Source organism: Purpureocillium lilacinum (assembly GCF_023168085.1).
Source record: "Purpureocillium lilacinum CBS 284.36 DNA, scaffold_2, whole genome shotgun sequence".
Lineage (NCBI taxonomy): Eukaryota > Fungi > Ascomycota > Sordariomycetes > Hypocreales > Ophiocordycipitaceae > Purpureocillium > Purpureocillium lilacinum.
This window is the reverse complement of record NW_027072112.1, coordinates 5787198-5806016: the sequence shown is the minus strand read 5'-3', so window position 1 is coordinate 5806016 and position 18819 is coordinate 5787198. Positions and strand designations below refer to the sequence as shown.

Genomic DNA, 18819 nt, shown 5'->3' with positions numbered 1-18819 from the left:
CCCGTTCCCGCGGCGGCCGCCAGACGAGCTGGGGACATTGGCGCTGGAGGAGTAGTGACGGCTCGCCCAGCTTCTGCGTCTGCGTCTGCGTCTGCATCTGCGCCTGGATCTGGAGCCGGAGCTCCTCCAATAGAGGTGGGTGCGGGAGCGGGAGCGGGAGCGGCAGCTGGGGCAGTTGGCCACACTGACCTCCAGCTGCTGCGCTACCCGCCACACGACGGCGCCAGCGCCAACGCCGGCGCCAGCAATAGCAGCAGCAACAGCACCACCTGCGCTGCCGCCGCCGCCGCCGCCTCCACTGCAGCCTCCATCCCCACCACCACCTCCTCCAGCCAGGGCGCTGGCGCCGGCAACCACAGCGCCGGCACCGCCAGCGACGGCACGGGCTGCTCCAGCTCGCGCTCCGTCAGCGATAGTGGCTCCAGCCCGTCCGCGGCGGCATCGAGCTCTCATCCTCACCACCTGCACCCGAGCCCCCAGCATCGACCTCATCACCCTCGACAGCAGCCGCATCCGCATTCGCATCACGCTCAGCAGCCGCTCTTCCCGCACACGGACACCCACTCTCACGCGCACGCGCTCGCCCACGCCCAGCATCCCCAGCTCCAGAGACTCGACCAGCTCCACCAGCTCCCGCAGCTACATCATCAACGTCAGACCCGCCATTCTCAGCGTCAACTTCACCCCCAGCATCACCACCACCATCAGCGGAACCAGCATCAGCATCGCCATCAGCATCAGCATCAGCACAGCCAGCATCGTCAACACCCTCCGCCTCAGCCCTTCTACGGCGCCGTGGTCATGGATGAGCAGGGCAGCCACGGCCTGGCCGCCCAGCAAGAGGCCGCAAAGGACTACCAGCCGGTCCTCGAGGTAAACCACCACGCGTTGCCCCGTCGCTCGCGCCGCCCCGAGACGCGGCATCGCCCGCTGCTTCTCCCGCGACACAGGCTCGACCGCTGACCGGCTGCAAAACAGGGCCCTCTCGTCGGCGACAAGACGCCTAGCGACGCCATCACCCACGAGTACGCCAAGGCTGATGCCGTCTACGTCGACAAGACAGTGGTAAGTCGCTCCGCCGTCTGCCCACCGCATCTACCGCTCTCTCTGCCCGCCCGCCCCTCCGTGACACCGTCCGCTGACACGTCCGCCAGGCACTCCCTCAGACATACTCGCACTACCGGCCAATCCAGGGCGATGGCAACTGTGGCTGGCGAGGTGCGTTTTCCTGTTCCTTCGGGCGGCCAATGTCGTCGTTCTGTATCACCACCACACCGCCGCAACCCTGCTGCCCACGTGTCGCACAGGGCGACGCTACGCGGGTCCCCCGTTCGAGCCGTCACATCTCCTGCTTGCTTTTCTTGCTGACGCGCGACGGCAGCCATTGGCTTCTCGTACCTCGAGAAGCTCGTCGAGGCCGGCGACCAGGACAGGATGGAGGGCGAGGTGGCCCGCCTCATGAGTCTCAACCACATGCTCTCCACCGTCGGCGGCTACAGCTACTATGAGGACTGGGCCGACGAGATGCTGGGCCTCGTGCGCGACCTGGCCGCCAACCTCGCCGACCCGGCCGTCGCCCACGCCATGCTGCTCCAGCGCTGGAACGATGCCTCGGTCGAGGGCGGTCTCATCTACTACCTACGCCTCCTGGCCGCCACCTACCTCAAGGCCAACGCCGCCACTTACGACCCTTTTGTGCCCGACGGCCAGGGGGTGCAGGCCTACTGCAGCCAGTCCGTTGAGCTTGTCAACCACGAGATCGAGCACCTTGGCATCGTCGCCCTCGTCAACGTCCTGTTGAAACCTGCCGGCATCGCCCTCGAGATTGCCTACCTCGACCGCAGCCCGGGTAGCCAGGTGAACCACCACCGCTTCACAGACGATGACGGCGATGACCAGGGCTCGCTGCCGGGCGCGCCCGTTGTGTACCTGCTGTACCGGCCGGACCACTATGACATCCTGTATCGCGCGCCGGAGAACCCCGCGCCGGTCACGATGCAAGTAAATCGCGTGTCAAGCATGTCGCATGACGTTCAAATCGCCAGCAACAGCGCCAGCCTCGGGGCCTTTTCAACGCTCGACTTTGGCGCGCTGTCCATGATCCCTGGTTTCTCTGGTGTGTCGGGCATGTCTTCGATGTCGATGCCGATGCCAGCGCCATCGACATCAAGCCCCGTGGAGTCGGCCTTTTCGCCGGGACCGCAGCAGAGCCCTTGGACGTCACCATTCTCGGACGACGTGCGGATCCAAGTTTCCCAGGCGCCGCAGCCACCGACGGTCGCGGCGCAGCCGCCGACGCCGTCGTCACCGACGTCGCCCGTCGGCCCGAGTCCGCCGATGATGGGGGGCTGCCTGTCCATGGAGCAGAAGCGGCCGTCGCTGGTGCCGGGCGGGCTCGCGGCGTCGGCAGGGTACCCGATACGGTTCAGCCCCGTGCAGCTCGAGTACGACGAGTCGAACAGTGGGTTCCGGGAATCGAGCTTCCAGGTCAAGACGAGCACGTTCAAGAACAGCGTGTGGAACCGGGCGCACTACGGGAACCCGGACTTCCATCCGGAGGAGTGGAGCCCGGAGGACGACGGTGAGATGCGGACGACCAAGAAGAAGGGCAAACGGGAGAGGGAATGAGGTTGGCCGCCGGCGCGGGGCCGCAAAGGGAGCGGCTTGGAACGGCATATGATGGGCCGTGGGCAAGGAGGATTCTGGATATCATGTTGAGTGGATGGAGCGCAGGACTAATGAGGCATGAGGCCATGTCGGTTTCGTATGTTGGGTCGAGGGTCGGCGTGACGTTTGCTGGGGAGCCAGACCTGGGACGACGGAGGGGCTGCTTACCCATAGCACTGGCGTTTTGGCGGGCGTGTCTTGAGATATAGCATTGCATGGGTTCGCATTGGCAGACTCTGAGACGGTTTCACGAGTGCGTGACTGTGGTGTTGGCTGTGCGTTAGAGCGGCCGCGTAGCTGCAGGCCCGATAGCTGGGTGACTGCGCGGACCCGTCTGCACAGTAGAAGGTAGTGGCAGCCATCCTTTATTGTGTCCATTTTCATTACGGAGTACTTGATGATGGACGTGTGGTTGTGAGGCACAGGCCGTGGTGTATGGAGGGATGGAAGGGCAAATTCAGTAGGCACACCTGTCGCGGCGAAGGGAACCGAACGAACCAGGGCGCCAGGCTGAATTGACCAACGATAGTTGACCAAAGAAGACCAGGACCAACAAGAAGGAAAAATTATCACGGAAGTGAAGGAGCAAGGGCAACCACCGAAAAAACCTGCGCAGAGGACAAAAAAAAGGCAACGCGGATTGCATGGAGCCGATCTCATGCAATGCCACGTTTTGGCGCGCTACTGTAGGTTGCAGCGGACGGGAGGGATCCGCGGCGGCGCGGCGCGGCGGGGGGGGCCGGCTTGGGGGCAGCGAGCCAACTGCCTCCGTACCTCCACTGGGCTACCAGATGCACTGCACTTTGGCACACTGCGGGCTGGGCACTTTCAACGGCGGGCGGGCGAAGAGGGGCAGCGGGGGCGGGCTCTGGCCAACAGTGGGGAGAGGGGCGACGGCGCGCGACGGCGGGCGGGTAAAACGGTTAAAGAGGGGAGAGGGAGGAGCAAGCGGCGGGGTGGTGGGTGGTTCTTTGCTTTTCGCTCTCGCTGGTGAGGGTTTGATTGAGCTTGATGAAATAGATGATGGGATGTGTGTGTGATGATGGCAATGCTTAGGGTGCGTAAAAAAGAGAGCAGCAAAAAGTCAAAGCGCAATGAGGCACGGAAACAGTGGGTAGGGTAGGGTACGGGAGGGCAGGGGAGCCGGCAATAAGGGCCTTGCTGCACGTCGGGTGAAGCGCCTGCGTGTGTGCGTGTGCGTCTGTGTGTGAGTGACGTGCGTCGTGACGAGGAGGGAGGACCAACAAGGGACAGATAGTAGATAGATAAATAAAAAACCCAACAGGCATGATCCATCGAGGTGAGGCCTGCCCCCGGGGTGGGATCCCATTCGCTCATGGAGAGGGCTGCAGAACGGAGGTGGACGGGGGCTCCCTCTCTCTCTCTCTCTGGGTATCTATCTGTCTTTCTCTCTTCGGAGATGCAGCACCCAGAGGACGAGGTGCACGAAACAAAAAGTGTTGGCGAGACGCATTGCACGGCACTGGCTCTCACTGGGCACATACCCAGGGAACAGGGTTTGTTCTCGAGGGCGGGGGTGCGAAGAGACAAAACCTTGGTTGCACATATAACTACATAATATGACTGACACTGACGAGGGCCCTCGGCTGGGTTGCATCCCGTCGTTGTATGATCCGTGGATGGTTTGAATAAGGCAATTATTGTATTGTGTAGTACATATACTGCCTACTCTTGAAACGCGACGCTTGGGTTGCGGCGTCGGGTGGATGGATGTCAAACACGACCTGAGTTATTACGTCGCAGCGACGATGAAAGCACGTCGTAGAGCCGTTACAGAAGCGGCAGCACCCGAGATCAGCCCGTCAACCCGCCCGCTCGCTAAACGAAAGCCACTAGGTCCCCAGGTAGGGCCACTGGCAGCTCTGACGGCGCTCATCAACGGCTCCCGCTTCCCATGGGTCCCCTAGCACACACAAGACCTGCCTCAGGACCTGGAATGAAAGACGCCCAGCGGAGACGGAACCTAGGCAAAAGCCGGCGGCGGCGGGAGGGCGAAACCTAAGGTAAGAGGGGGCGTCTGTGCGGGACGCCGACCAACTAACGGGAGGCTCCCGTCCTTTGCCCGCCCTGGGGGCCACCATGCCCGCCGGCCGGCCCATCTGTCCAGGGCTCCTTCCACAGTCGGTCGGTCTGTCGACCAGTCGCCTCTGCTATCAGGGCAGGGGCAAGTAGAGAAGGCAGGCACCTCATGGCATGTTCCCCCTCGACTCTCCCGCTTCATCCTCCTCATCATCATCGTCTTCAACCTCCATCATCCACGGTCCGCACGCTGCAGCTCGACACCCCGTAACGCCTCCCTCCTCCCGTCCTGCCGAAGCGAGCGCCCGCCCACCAGCCAGCGCAGCACAGCAAAGCACAGCCCAGCCCAGCCCAGCCCGTTGTTGGCCCGCCCCATTGCCGCCGTTGACGATAAAAGACAGCCATCGACAAGGGTCCGTCCTGCATCACCTGCATTGCATGCATCTGCTGCACCTCAACTGAGAGCTGGACCGGGACCTCAGCAAGGCCCGTCCGCCACTCAACCAAACCTCCCGTTCGCTCGTCAAGACAAACAGGACAAGACCGCGAGAGCGAATTGCCCGTCTCGGGCCTGCCACCGTCGCCGCCGCCGCCCGCCGTGACCGAGGCGGACAACAGCGCGTCCATCCCATCCCAACCCATCCCATCTGTCTGTCTGGCCACCACCCACACCCCATCCGGCCATCCATCCAGCCGACGGACCACTCCATCCCACGTCCGTATCCACGTCCACATCCACACTCGCCCTGTCCACTCGGAGCCGGCAGCGGCCAAGCAACCACAACGGGGGTACTTCGTAGCAGAGGCGCAGAAAGAGGGAGCCCCTGCTCTGCCTGTCCCGCTCGTCTGTCCGCCGGCTGGCTCCCCGGTGCTCAGAGCAGCAACCAACTCAAGCGGAGAGCCACGCGGCGGGTCCCAGGCGTGGCATCGGCATTGGCACTCGTTGACTTTGCGGTGCGTCGCATCGCAGCGCAACCGAAACAAGACACAACACAGCGCGGCTTCCCCTTTGCATTGCCAAGGGTAGACGGGGTGATGCTGGTCTAGGCTTGTCACCCATCGACACGACTGACGCTGGACTCGTCCCGGGCCTCGGCGCGCGCGGCTTTGCTGAGTCGCCTAGACGGCGCTGCCCAGCGCATAGAGTGTGCCGCACCGCACCGCACCGCATCGCACCACCTCCGCCTTTCTCTCGCCTCACCGACCCGTGATCCCTCATCGCCAGCATCACCGTGCGGCAGCCACGGCACGGCATTGTTCGCAACACGCTCGTCGCCAGAATGCCGCCCCCTCGGTCTAAGCCGGCCACCGCCCTGCCAATACGGCAACCGCAGCTTCATCATGCCCCCGAGCAGCACCGGCCTGCGGGGAACGACCTTGTGAGCAGCAGCGATGGAGAGGGCACCCCTGCCGACGGGGAGGCCAAGGGAACGGCCAAAAGCACAAATGTAGCCCGCACCGAAAGGGGACCGCCTGAGGCTACCGCGCAGGACGAGAGCATCCGGGCGTATGGGCACACCTACCATTCCTCAGGCCGCGTCCTCATACCCGACGATGCGTCAGAGGCGCGCCGCATGAGGCTCATGCACGACCTCCTGAAGCTGTGCCTCGACGGGCGGCTCGCGGCTGCGCGGCTGCCCATTGACCGCCCCGGCGCGGGACTGAGACCGCAGACGCACCCGCACGTACCGCGGACCTCGAGTTGGAACCAGCGCCGCCCCCCTTCCTCTTCATCTTCCTCACAGCCCGCGCCCCCCTCCGCTTCTGCGGCGGGGCCGTCGGCGGCTCACAGAGCGGCAGCCGCGCCGCGCCGGCCGGCCGCAAGGACACCGCCGGGGCCCCTTGCTTCGGCATCCGTCACTGCCGGTGTCGAAAAGGCTGCCGACCCGGGGGCCACTGAGCGGCCCGCGGCTCCGTTTCGGATCCTCGACGTCGGGACCGGGACGGGCGCGTGGGCCGTCGAGGCGGCGCGCAAGTATCCTTCCGCGCAGGTTCTTGGCGTGGACCTATCGGCTGCGCTGCTGCCAAAGGAAGGTGACGCTGCGGTGCCTGCAAATTGTCGATTCGAGGTTGCCGATGCCGCCGATGCGAGCGCGGCGTTCTGGCGCGGGACGTCTGTCGATGGCGACGAGGCACCCTTTGACTTCATACACATCCGGAACCTCATCGGCGGCGGTGTGCCGGACTGGCGTGCCCTCCTCGCCACGGCCATGGGCTACCTCAAACCCGGCGGCCAGCTCGAGTTCACAGAGGTGCGCCCGCGGTTCTTCGACGTCGACGCAGCATCCGCATTTCTGCCGCGCTCATCACCCTCACCCACGCCCTCGCAATCGCCGTCCTTGTCGTCATCCTCACCGCCAGGCTCGCCGCCGTCATCGTCGTCGGCGCCTGCCAGCAAGCCACCAGGAGGTGTTGGTCCCGCGTGCGAGGAGTACCAGCGCGTCTTTGTCGAGAACGCCGACAAGCTGGGCGTAGACTTTGACCCTGTCCCGAAAGTATGCGGCTGGCTCAGCGAGCTGGGGGCGCAAGTAGTGCGCGAGCGTGTCGACTGGCTGCCCGTACGGGCATGGGGGAGCGACGTCCTGCAGCGGCGCAAGGGGAGGCTGGTGGAGGAGATGCTAGACGTCTGTAAGTGTCCATGGCCTGCCGGCTCCTGCCCGAGTGCTCTCGAACCGGACGTCGTTTCCATCTCGACCTGGATGGAGTGTTGCCCGGAACGTATGGAACGCTGACAGCCGCAGGCCTCGAAAACTGGACGCTTATGCTCTTTGGCCGCTCTGGGTGGGAGGAACACAAGACGCGGGCCCTCATCGAGCGTGTCAAGGGCGAGATTCGAGACCCCCGTGGGCGGAGCTACATGAAGATGTGAGTTCAAGCCACCGTCTTTCACACGGTACCTTTCCCGGGCGACGGTCATTCTTGCCCCCGAGACGTAGGACTCACGTGGTGCACCGAGCGTGACAGCGCCCAGAAAGCCTTTGCTGCCGTCACTTGCTGAAGATGACATGAAAGCTGATGCCCGTCTACAGGACATTCATCACGGCTAAGAAGCCCCTCGCCGAAGAGGATGACAACGGCGAGACGACGCCTGGCACTGGCAGTGGGTAGGCGGGAGGGCCGCATGCCGAGCACGTCGGGCATCGACAAAGGGGGCATGCAGTCCTTACACGGGCAGGCGGGCAAGCGCAAGGGGGTGTACGCCGCGACGGCGGGGGCTGGGAGGACAGGGGTAACGGTTTGCTGCTGTCCGCCGGCATGCGTCGTGTATCTAACGCCGCCGCACGTTGCACGTTGCACAGGCTCTACCTAGCCCTCGATGCGGCAGCCGGGCTGCGATATCGCGTACGACGTGGGCGTGACATCAACATCACTGCGACTTGACGAGCCAATGAAGACGACGAGACGACACAATCAAGTAGGCGCATCGGGGGCCAAACAGAAAGCGGGTATCCTTGCTCTTCTCTAAAGATGTGTCCCCATGCTACTACTACACCGTCTCTATGTACCGCTTCATCTCCCTGTTCGTCAACGTTAGCATCTCGTGGTCGCCGAAGTCTCGTAGTTGGAGTGACACGACAGGAAGACGGAAAGAAAGCGAAGAGACGAAGATGAACGTACCAGTCCGTGACCGCCTCGTCCCACAGGCGCACCTCGTTCTCCCGCGTGCCGCCAAAGTGGTCCACAAAGTCGTCGCCAAACACTTCGCGCGCGACGCTGCCCTCGCGCTTGAAGCGGTCCGTCGCCTCGCGCAGGCTCTTGGCCAGGCGCTCGCCCATGTCCTCCTTGCCGCCGACGTCCTGGCCCATGGCGAGGGGCGGGCACGGAATGGCCAGCTTGCGCTCGACGCCGCGCCAGCCGCAGCCCAGGATGGCGGCCAGGACGAAGTGCGGGTTGGTGTCGGCGCCGGGGACGCGCACCTCGAAGCGCGTGGCGCCGGCCTTGGACGTGGGCGGCGAGATGATGCGGATCGACGCGGCGCGGTGCTCGAACCCCCACGACACCGTGACGGGGGCCCAGAAGTTCTCGACGAGCCGCTTGTACGAGTTGATGGTGGGCGCGAGGATGGGCATGATGTCCGGCAGGCCCTCGAGCAGGCCCGCCAGGAAGTGCCGCCCCATGTCCGACAGGCCGGCAATGTCCTTCCACTCGGCGCTCTCGTCCATGGTCTCCCGCGCGAGCAGGTTCTTGCCTTCCTTGTCTACGAGGGAGATGTGCATGTGGCCGCTGTTGCCGGGCAGGCCCTGCTTGGGCTTGGCCATGAAGCAGGGCGTGATGCCGTGGTTCGCGCCGACGCTCTTGACGACGTACTTGAAGAGGCTGGCGCGGTCCGCCATCTGCGCCACCTCGCCAAACTCGAGCGCGGCCTCGTACACGCCGGGGCCGGACTCGGTGTGCCAGCCCTCGATGTCGCACGAAAAGTTGGCGCATGTGTCGTAGACGTCGTAGTACCAGTCCTTGTTGTGTACGGGACGCGTGAGCGAGTATCCAAACATGCCCTCAGTGAGCGAGGGGAGTTGGCTCGGTGGATTCCTCTGCAGGAAGGCGGCCGGGGACGAATCGTCGGATGAAGGTGTCTTGAATGTGTAAAACTCGTACTCGGCTGGTAGGCGTCAGCAGTTAGCATGGGATCGGAGGGCGAGGGGCAATCGGGGGCGCACCTCCAGCCATGGCGCCGTAGCCATGCGCCTTGAGCTTCTCGACCTGATTGCGCAGCAGGCCCCGGGGACATGCGGAAATGGGCTCGCGGGTCTCGGGGTCGAAGAAGCTGACCAGGAAGAAGGGCACGTTGTTCTCCCAGGGGATGCGCCGGTAGCTGGACAGGTCGGGGATGGCGAGCATGTCGCGGTAGCCGTTCTCGGCGTTGGAGACCTTGAGCTCGCGCAGGTACGTCTGGTCGTGCATGTCCCAGCCAAAGATTACGGAGCAGAACCCGAAGCCGGCCTCGGCGATGGAGAGGAACTTCTTCTTGGAGACAATCTTGCCGCGCAGGATGCCGTCGACGTCGAGGCCGGCGAGCTTGACGCGGTTGTCATGCTCGAGGAGCGCGGGAAGGGAGGCGGCGGTGATTTCTGACATGATGACGGAGCGGACGGTGGACTTGGGAGGAAAGAGAATGGAGGAGATGGAAGGGGGTCGAGATGGAAATAGAGAGCACTGGAGAGGAGATGGCGGACGGAGGGTGTTTGTAGTATGGGTGAGGGTTGAGGTTGAGAGTCGCGCGACTCGGGCTGACGTCGGCGCGCTCACGGTAAGGACGGACGACAAGAGGCAGAAGAGAAGACGAAAGCTGGGGTAAAGCGAGATGGAGTCGACGAGGCGGAGAAAGGGAAGAAAAGAGGCTCAGCCGCGCGGGGGTTGATTCGGTCGCTCGAGTGGACGCGGGACCGGGCACGCGGCCAAGGCAGGAAACAGGATCGAGGAGCAGCAGCAGCAGCAGGCAGGCAGGCTCCGAGTTAGCAGCGCTGCGCTGCGTGCCGACGTAGCCATCGTCATCTGGATGGATCCGCGCGCGGGCTTCCTGGCGGGGCACCGCTGCCACACCAAGGTCCATGTTGGCTCGTGGCTTGCGACCGGGCGCCGTCATTGGCGGCTCGATTCAGGGACGATAGGGCCTGCATCGTGGGGAGAACGCGGCACCCCAGGGCCCTCGCTCCGGGTGCCCACCTGCGATGGGGATCTGGAGCTTGATAGTGCTGCTCCCGGGCGCAGCTCCATCTCGCGGCAGGCGATGCGCGCGCTCTTCGGCCTTGTTCGCGTTGCTCCGCGATGAATGCTCCGCGACATTGCTGCTGCGACGGCAAGCAAGCCAGCTCGCTCTCTTGTTGAGACCGCGCGGATGCCGTCGCACACACCCAAGTGGCCGCCCGTCTTGTGTCCTCGTCCCGCGCGGCTGGTTCGCCGTGTGCGCCAAGCGCACCTGTCTGTCATCTCTCGCCTTGCTCGCAGCTCCCATGCATGCATGCTCTGGCGAGACGAGACCGCGACGCTGCGACCAGTCGAGGCCCGTCGCCCTGCGTCCAATCGTTGGGGCGAAATGTTATCTCGGCGCATCCATGAAAGCCAAATCCGCCGTCGACGGGCTGAGCCGCCGACCATCCGTGATTGGACACTGGCGCTGCAGCTGTCCAGCCGGGATTGCTGCGCGGCGTCCCAATGCGTCCCAATGTGTCGCACGGTGAGCCCGTGGACCCTGCAGAGCGACCTCACACCGTCTTTTGGCTGCCACCTCCATCGACGACATGCGTCTGTGAAACGTCATGGACTGTCCCGTGACACACCGTGGCAGCATCCAGCGACCATTACGAGTCCCCGTGTTCTCGCCAGACGCTGACTGAAGGCTCGCGCAGCGTCGCCGTGGCCATCGCGGCTATGGGCGTCTCGGTGTGTGCGAGGGCCGGGGTGGGTTCGGGTCCATCGGAGCGCGCACCGAGACCGCCGCCGCTGTCGGCCCCGCGCTCGCACGGCCGTGGCGTCGCTCGCGGTCGTCGGGACACGAATTCTTGGGAAACTGCCAGACGAACGTGCGGCATGCATGCAGTTTGACAAAAGTGGCACTTTGAATTCATGACAAACTGCCGCCTGCCGCAACGGCCACGTGAGCTGCCACTTGGCGGACGTGCCGGGAAGGCGCGCCTGGCATCCGCCTGGTCGCTCTTGCCGCAGCACAGTGATACAGACGGTACAGTACAGTGAGTCTCCAATTGTCGGCTGGTGATCCACACCTCACTCGTAGACCTGGAGACAGCTCTATCTTATCGGTCGCACTTGCCCCGCGGTCGCGTTGCACATCCCATCTGAACCCCACCATAAAGGTCAAGCCATTACCTTACAATATCGTGGCCCGTTCCTCCTCACCCTCTCTCATCCTTCATCTCCCATCTTCTTCATCTGCTGTCCTCTCTTCTATACCCCGGTTTCTCACCAAGTTTCCGACACACGCACATCACAATGGCCGCTGCAGCTCCCTCTGGCCGCCTGGCCGGCAAGAACGCCGTCATCACTGGTGCCGCTGGGTATGTGTTCCGTCCGCGACTCTCCGATGTGTGTTGCTAACGCCGGAGCTTCCAGCGGCATTGGCCTTGAGACATCCATCCTGTTCGCCAAGGAGGGCGCCAACGTCCTCATGTCCGACATCTCCGCCGAGGCCCTCGAAAAGGCCCAGGCCAAGGTCAAGCAGCTCGTCCCCAACGCGCAGAAGGTCGAGATCAAGGTACGGCTCACTACTCCGGAATACCAGGCGGCAGACACTCACACCAGCAGAAATGCGACGTCTCCAAGGAGGCCGAGATCCAGGCCCTCGTCGAGGCGGTCGACTCTTGGGGCGGCCTCGACGTCATGTTCAACAACGCCGGCATCATGCATGCCAAGGACGACGACGCCGTCAACACACCCGAGAACATCTGGGACCTGACGCAAAACATCAACGTCAAGGGTGTCTGGTTCGGCTGCAAGCACGCCGTCCTCGCCCTCCGCCGCCACAAGAAGCAAAAGGGCAGCATCATTAACACGGCCTCGTTCGTCGCCCTCATGGGTGCCGCCACTCCTCAGCTCGCCTACACGGCCTCCAAGGGCGCCGTCCTCGCCCTCACGCGCGAGCTCGCCATGGTCCACGCCCGCGAGGGTTTCCGCTTCAACTCGCTCTGCCCCGCCCCTCTCAACACGCCCCTGCTGCAGGACTGGCTCGGCGATGACCAGGCCAAGCGCCACCGTCGTGAGGTCCACTTCCCCACCGGCCGCTTCGGTGAGGCTATTGAGCAGGCTCACGCCGTCGTCTTCCTCGCCAGCGACGAGGCCAGCTTCGTCAATGGCCACGACTTTGTCGTCGACGGTGGCCTGAGCAAGGCCTACGTCACGCCCGAGGGCCCGGCGCCCGCGGCCCCTACCAACAACGCGTCCAAGAACTCGCTTGAGTAGATGGAGGCTTAATGAGAACCATGATAATAATGCTTGTCGCGAGTTCAAGACATGTTCTAGTGTAAAATTTTGTATTCGTTGCAAGACATTATGTACCCAAACTCCGTCCGATGCTAAATCGCAAGGTACGTTACACTACATCCGATGAGAATCTAGTTGAATTGCCCCTCCGTGTTGCCCTCGCCCATGCTCTTGCTGCTGGAGCTTCCGCTCTGGATGGCGCCCAGGATGCCATCGATGTAGCTGGCGCCACTCCACTTCTGGTGGGTCAGCACGTCGCAGCCAAGCTCCTTCTCGCGACGTTGGACGAGCTCGACGTAAGCCTTCATGCCATCCGTCTTGAAGTTCTTGGCCAGCTCGTTGGAGATGGTGGCGTTCGAGTGCAGACCCGCGAGCGACACGAGCTGCAGGACGAAGCCCTCGCGGGCGATGTCCCAAATGAAGCTCTTGAGCGTCTCCGGCGTGAAGCCGTGGGCCATCCAGTTGAACGACGGGGAGAGGTTATAGACGAGGCCCTTGCCCGGGTGGACGTCACGGACAGCGCGGCCCAGCTTGGTGGCGACGTCGACGTTGGGGTCGCCCGTCTCGACCCACAGGAGGTCGGCGTAGGGAGCGAATGCGATGGCGCGCTTGGTCGCTGCGGGCATACCGGCCTTGAAGTGGTAAAATCCCTCCCGCGTGCGCGGCACGTCCCAGTTGAAGTAGACGGGGGACTTGGCGTAGTGCGAGGCGAGAGCGCGGCGACGCGTGATGCCCATGTCGCGGTCGGCGGCCGTGGCGTTCAGGTACTCGTCAATCCTCTCTTTGCTCACGCCCTCGCTGCGCATGTGCGCGACGGCAGCCTCGTCAAAGGTGACGAGCTTGGTGCTCTTGACCCACTGGGCCTCGAAAACATCAATCTCGGCGCCCGACGCGCCCTTGGCCTCCATGGCCTGAATGGTCTCCGCGAGAGGCTCGATGGACGGGTCGGCGACACCGAGAATGAATTCGTGGTCGCGCACGTCGATAGCCGATGAGATGAGCTTGCCCGACTCGGAGTCGGTGCGAGCAATGACAAGGTTCTCGGTGCCCATGACGTCCCACTGGAAGCGGGCGGCGTTGAGCCTGTTGATGTGTTCGCCTGTTGGGACCAGCACCTTGCCGGCAAGGTGGCCGCACTTCTTGCCGCCGTGAAGCTGGTCTTCAAAATGGACAGCGGCGGCACCGTTCTCAGCGAAGAGCTTGGCGAGCTTGAGCACGGCAGAAAGGCCGCCGTGGCCCGTGTCACCGTCGGCGATGATGGGTCGCAGGTAGTCGATATAAGGGGTTGAGGCACGCTCCTGAGCCGTCAGCTTGCGGCGCGTGTCCCACTGCTTGCGGTCGTGCATGGACTGGGCCTTGGCGAGTCGCTGGACCTGGTTAGGCACCGTATTGTAGGGGTAGTCGCCAAAGTCGGGCGAGACTTCGTTGGTGGTCGTGAGGAGGGAAGAGCAGGCCCAGCCGGAGATGTAGAGGACCTCTTGGTGCGGCGCTTGCTGCGTCATCTGAACGGGGTCGATTGCGCCCACTAGGAGGATCTGTTAGCGAGGCTCCCTTGTAGAGGTAAAGGCGTGGGTGAGGACTAACTGGTGTGCACCGGCTCGCCCTTGGACAGGCGCGCCTTGAGTAGCTCAAAGAGCTTTGTGGCCATGACGGAGCTCGGGTATGAAATCTTCTGGGTACCGCGCTTGGAAACGACGTCGGCGGCCGAGTAGGGCCTCTTGATGCCCTGGAAACGTGGCGACGACCACCAGGCCTCAACCTCCTTGAGCTGCGCCTCGTACAAGGCATCTTCGGCGTCGCCAGTCTTCTGCGACTCGGGCAGCAGCTGAAAGGCGTCGGCGGCGGGAACGGCGTGAGAGAACGGGTTGGTCATGTTGACTGTTGTCGTCGAGAGGCAGCGGACAGCTGTTGCGGTGGCTCGCGCGGGGCGAGAGGTAAGCCGGGAAGTGGTGACGACACGGCGCGAAGCCCGGGATGCAATTCGTTGCATCATGGCGTCGATGGCGGAGGAGGGTGACGAGAGCAAGAGGGCCGTCAGTGTCAAGACAAGCGGACTCCAGGTCACGCTTAAAGCCCAGGATGTTTGCAGGTATTATTAATGGTGAGGCGAAAGCAGGAGAGCTCGGAAGTCGAGCGCGATTCGAACATAGCCGAGGACGGTCCGGGCCCGGGCTGGCCAGCGCTGGCCAGCGACGGCAGGCGCGGCCGAAACGTCACCGAAGGGTCCCTTCTCCGCGTGCAAAAAAATGTCCAGCGGCAGGTGCGTTGGACCCGCAGATCCGCCCCAGGTGTGGTGAGCAGGCGGCGTCCATTGGGCCAGGGGCGCATCGTGGATCACGCCAGGGCGTCTCTGGCCCGGGGCTGTTAAGCCCGGGGGGCAATGCCGGCCCGTCTTCGTTAACAAACGCCAAACACAATTTCTAGCGACCCTGCTCGGCGCCTTGTCCTTGCGAGAAAGGCTACGAGTTGTTGAATAACGGGATCTCTCAATGCAAGAGTGGCGAGAGGTAGAGCGATGACATACTACAGATTGACGGGATAGCGGTCCTAGGAACGAGTACTTAAAGCGCCATGCCGCCCATGCCCTCACTCTACCTGGCTATAGAAACAGTGGCCTTTCATTTTTCAGTCTAGCAACCAGACATGATGCCGTTCAGGCCGCGGATAGCCTGCCTGTTCGACGTGCTTTTGAGGCTGACGTTGGAGCTGCTCGTGCAACGCCAGCATGGCGCGTGCCCCGGCCTGGCCTGCCCCTCCCCGTCGGCAAGCTCAGATCTGGTGCACATTGGCCAATCACGGCGCTCGGTGGAACCCGCTGGTCCGGCCCTGGACGGCTTTCCTCGGCTGTCTCGCCTCCCCGCCAACGTTGGGGAAGGTGGGATGCAGGTGCTTGCCCAGCCGTGCCGTTGGCACGCGGTGGTCGGACGCCGCTCGGCTGCAACACCACCACCATCAGCTCGGCTAAGCTGCCGGACATTTTTCCAAACCTTTGTCTCCGTCAGCTTCTCCTAAAAACCCAGCCTGGTTCGTCGCCTCCCTTCCTTGGTAGCCGTCACTCGACTTGATTGTGAAGACGTCAATTGACTTGACCCCGGATTTCCCCCAGATACCCCACAGTCCCGACTTCCCGAATCTCGACCACAGCCATGGCCCTCAACCTGAGGACGACCCGAGCCCTGGGCTCGATGAAGGTATGAGACAACCGATTCTTGGCCTTTGCCTTGCTACAGGCCAACTAACGACGATTGCAGCTTGCCCGCGCGGCGCTGCTCGGCGCGCGCCCTTACAGCAGCTCCGCCGAGCCCGATCTCAAGGCCACGCTCAAGGAGGTCATCCCCGCCAAGCGCGAGCTCCTCAAGAAGGTCAAGGCCCACGGTTCCAAGGTCATTGGCGAGGTCAAGGTCGAGAACACGCTCGGCGGCATGCGCGGCCTCAAGGCCATGGTCTGGGAGGGCTCCGTCCTCGACGCCAACGAAGGCATCCGCTTCCACGGCAAGACCATCAAGGACTGCCAGAAGGTCCTGCCCAAGGGCAAGACCGGCACCGAGATGCTGCCCGAGGCCATGTTCTGGCTGCTCCTCACCGGCCAGGTGCCCTCCACCAACCAGGTCCGCGTCCTGTCGCGCGAGCTCGCCGAGAAGGCCCAGCTGCCCGCCTTCGTCAACAAGATGCTGGACGACTTCCCCACGGACCTGCACCCCATGACGCAGTTCGCTATTGCCGTCTCGGCCCTCAACTACGAGTCCAAGTTTGCCAAGGCGTACGAGAAGGGCCTCAACAAGGCCGACTACTGGGAGCCCACCTTTGACGACTGCATTTCCCTGCTGGCCAAGCTGCCCACGATCGCGGCCAAGATCTACCAGAACTCCTATCGCGGCGGTGGTGCCCTGCCCGCCGAGGTCGACCTCGAGCAGGACTGGTCCTACAACTTCGCCGCCATGCTGGGCAAGGGCGGAAAGGAGAACGAAAACTTCCAGGACCTGCTGCGCCTCTACCTCGCCCTGCACGGTGACCACGAGGGTGGCAACGTCTCGGCTCACGCCACGCACCTCGTCGGCAGCGCCCTGAGCGACCCCTTCCTGTCCTACTCTGCCGGTCTGCAGGGTCTGGCCGGCCCTCTTCACGGGTACGTCATCTTAATCTTAACTCGACTGAGCTTCTGCTAACTACGGTGCAGTCTGGCCGCCCAGGAGGTGCTCCGCTGGATCCTCCAGATGAAGGAGAACATTCCCGCCAACTACACGGAGCAGGATGTCAACGACTACCTGTGGTCGACGCTCAACTCGGGCCGCGTCGTGCCTGGCTACGGCCACGCCGTCCTGCGCAAGCCCGACCCGCGCTTCGAGGCTCTCATGGACTACGCGGCGGCGCGCCCGGAGATTGCCAAGGACCCCGTGTTCCAGCTGGTGGAGAAGAACAGCCGCATCGCGCCTGAGGTGCTCAAGAAGCACGGCAAGACCAAGAACCCGTACCCCAACGTTGACTCGTCGTCGGGCGTCCTCTTCCACCACTACGGCTTCCACGAGACGCTCTACTACACGGCCACGTTTGGCGTGTCGCGTGGTCTGGGCCCGCTGGCGCAGCTCATCTGGGACCGCGCCCTGGGCCTGCCCATTGAGCGACCCAAGAGCATCAACCTCGAGGGTCTGCTCAAGCAGGCTGAGGGACAGTAAGCTGTTGAAGGTTGACTTTTGAGCGGGGCAGAGAGAGCGATTCGCAAGAATGATGTATTGATGGCTGACGCCAGGGATGATTTACTGCGACTTGTATATAGGCGCTGAAAATAGACTTGCTATTCAAAGCTCTACCACGACGGCCCCGTTGACCAGATCGCTGTGTGGCCCACCCACGACAGCGGCGTTTACAAATGTCGTCACGCGCTCTCTTGCCAGCATTCTCTTCCTGCCAAGAAGCAGGCACTGTATGTTTGCGAACATCACATTCGCCGCTAGGAGAGCTACGGCGGGCCAACTTGCCCAGCCGGCGTAAACCTCATCGTGAATCCTCCTCGCCCGGTCTAGGACGAGATCCTCTCTGCCGCACACGGCATGAATATGCCCGAAGACGTGCAGCCGCGGCCTCACGCGGAAGACCTCTGCCGCGAGATAGCTACATCCAGCGTCGTGAAAGTCACGGCGGTCGAGGTGTCCACGAGGCGGCCCATGGGTGAGAAGCACATCGACGCCTTCCGGAACGACGCCATCCCAGGGGTCTTCATCGCGAGCATGCTGGAAGGCGGAAACGCCGTAGGCCGGCGTCCAGGGGCTGCCGTATACGACAAGTCGCCTCTCGGCGCCATCACGGCCGGTGACGCTCACGCTCGCTGGGAAGTCCTGCAGATAGGTCAGGGGAGGGCCCAGCGTAAGGTCGTCTTTGGTGCGCGTGTCGCCATAGCGGCGGGCGGGATGTCGTGCGAGGAACGCGTCATCGAGGAGGACGTCGTGGTTGCCGGCGACGATGACCTTGTGGGGGTGAGGCTGCTCGGCGAGCCAGGTGAGCTGCGCGTCGAGCTCGGCGTAGGAGCCATTCTCGGTGAGGTCGCCTGCGTGGACGAGGATGTCGCCGAGGGGCAGGGCGGGCTGCGTGTTGTGCGTGTCGGAGACGCAGACGATGCGGATGGGGGATGATGGGTCGGATGGGGCTTGAGTGACGGGATGGCTGTGGATAGGGTGGTGGTTCAGAAGCCAGGAGGCGAAGGCCTTGATTCGGCGACGGGGCAGCGCGATGGACGACTTGATGTCGGAAGAGACGAGGCCGCCGCGTCGTGCATTGGACTGCATTTCGTGCTGTGAGGCATGCCGAGTGGAAGGCAGGATATCGCATCAGTGATTGAGGGGGGCTGACATTGCATCTTAATGCGCCTCAACTTGCGCCGAGCGGCATGCTAAGACGACGACACAGCTGCTGAATAGCTGGTTGAGGGCGCCTGCAAAGTCGTGGAGGAGCGACGCTGAGGTTGGCGTGATATAGACCTCAGGCTGGCAAAAAAAAGTAGAAAAGCGCCTGGCTCCCAAAGGCGGCCGCACTGCCTAAGATCGGATTGAATCCAGATCAGCAACCCTCGAGAGGCTGACACGGACAAGGTCGACATGGTTGGCCATCAGAGGTGACATGACGGCTCAACATTGCCTCTCAGGGGCCCGCAATTCTACCTGTGGAATCGACGGTCAAGTGCGA

At 63.2% G+C, this 18819-nt stretch overlaps 7 protein-coding genes across 7 annotated transcripts; 4 read left to right on the top strand and 3 right to left on the bottom strand.

Annotated features, from left to right (window-relative positions):
- Positions 1-801: 801 nt before the first annotated feature.
- PLICBS_003544 (uncharacterized protein) lies at positions 802-2628 on the top strand (the record flags this gene model as incomplete). The annotated part of the gene is made up of 4 exons (XM_065600241.1): positions 802-873; positions 979-1065; positions 1155-1218; positions 1382-2628. The coding sequence occupies 4 exons, from the start codon at positions 802-804 to the stop codon at positions 2626-2628; spliced, it is 1470 nt and encodes a 489-aa protein (XP_065456313.1).
- A 3359-nt stretch (positions 2629-5987) lies between these two features.
- PLICBS_003543 (uncharacterized protein) lies at positions 5988-7815 on the top strand (the record flags this gene model as incomplete). Its single annotated transcript, XM_018323291.2, has 3 exons — positions 5988-7335; positions 7449-7572; positions 7737-7815. The coding sequence occupies 3 exons, from the start codon at positions 5988-5990 to the stop codon at positions 7813-7815; spliced, it is 1551 nt and encodes a 516-aa protein (XP_018178521.2).
- A 379-nt stretch (positions 7816-8194) lies between these two features.
- Positions 8195-9783, bottom strand: PLICBS_003542 (uncharacterized protein; the record flags this gene model as incomplete). Its single annotated transcript, XM_018323290.2, has 3 exons — positions 8195-8225; positions 8326-9307; positions 9366-9783. 3 exons carry the CDS (start codon positions 9781-9783, stop codon positions 8195-8197), a joined length of 1431 nt encoding a protein of 476 aa, XP_018178520.1.
- A 1872-nt stretch (positions 9784-11655) lies between these two features.
- Positions 11656-12621, top strand: PLICBS_003541 (uncharacterized protein; the record flags this gene model as incomplete). Its single annotated transcript, XM_018323287.1, has 3 exons — positions 11656-11720; positions 11776-11917; positions 11968-12621. The coding sequence occupies 3 exons, from the start codon at positions 11656-11658 to the stop codon at positions 12619-12621; spliced, it is 861 nt and encodes a 286-aa protein (XP_018178517.1).
- A 152-nt stretch (positions 12622-12773) lies between these two features.
- Positions 12774-14515, bottom strand: PLICBS_003540 (uncharacterized protein; the record flags this gene model as incomplete). The annotated part of the gene is made up of 2 exons (XM_018323286.2): positions 12774-14167; positions 14227-14515. The coding sequence occupies 2 exons, from the start codon at positions 14513-14515 to the stop codon at positions 12774-12776; spliced, it is 1683 nt and encodes a 560-aa protein (XP_018178516.1).
- A 1273-nt stretch (positions 14516-15788) lies between these two features.
- On the top strand, positions 15789-17315 carry PLICBS_003539 (uncharacterized protein; the record flags this gene model as incomplete). The annotated part of the gene is made up of 3 exons (XM_065600240.1): positions 15789-15833; positions 15894-16768; positions 16820-17315. 3 exons carry the CDS (start codon positions 15789-15791, stop codon positions 17313-17315), a joined length of 1416 nt encoding a protein of 471 aa, XP_065456312.1.
- A 123-nt stretch (positions 17316-17438) lies between these two features.
- On the bottom strand, positions 17439-18422 carry PLICBS_003538 (uncharacterized protein; the record flags this gene model as incomplete). The annotated part of the gene is made up of 1 exon (XM_018323284.2): positions 17439-18422. One exon carries the CDS (start codon positions 18420-18422, stop codon positions 17439-17441), a length of 984 nt encoding a protein of 327 aa, XP_018178514.2.
- Between the last annotated feature and the right edge of the window lie 397 nt (positions 18423-18819).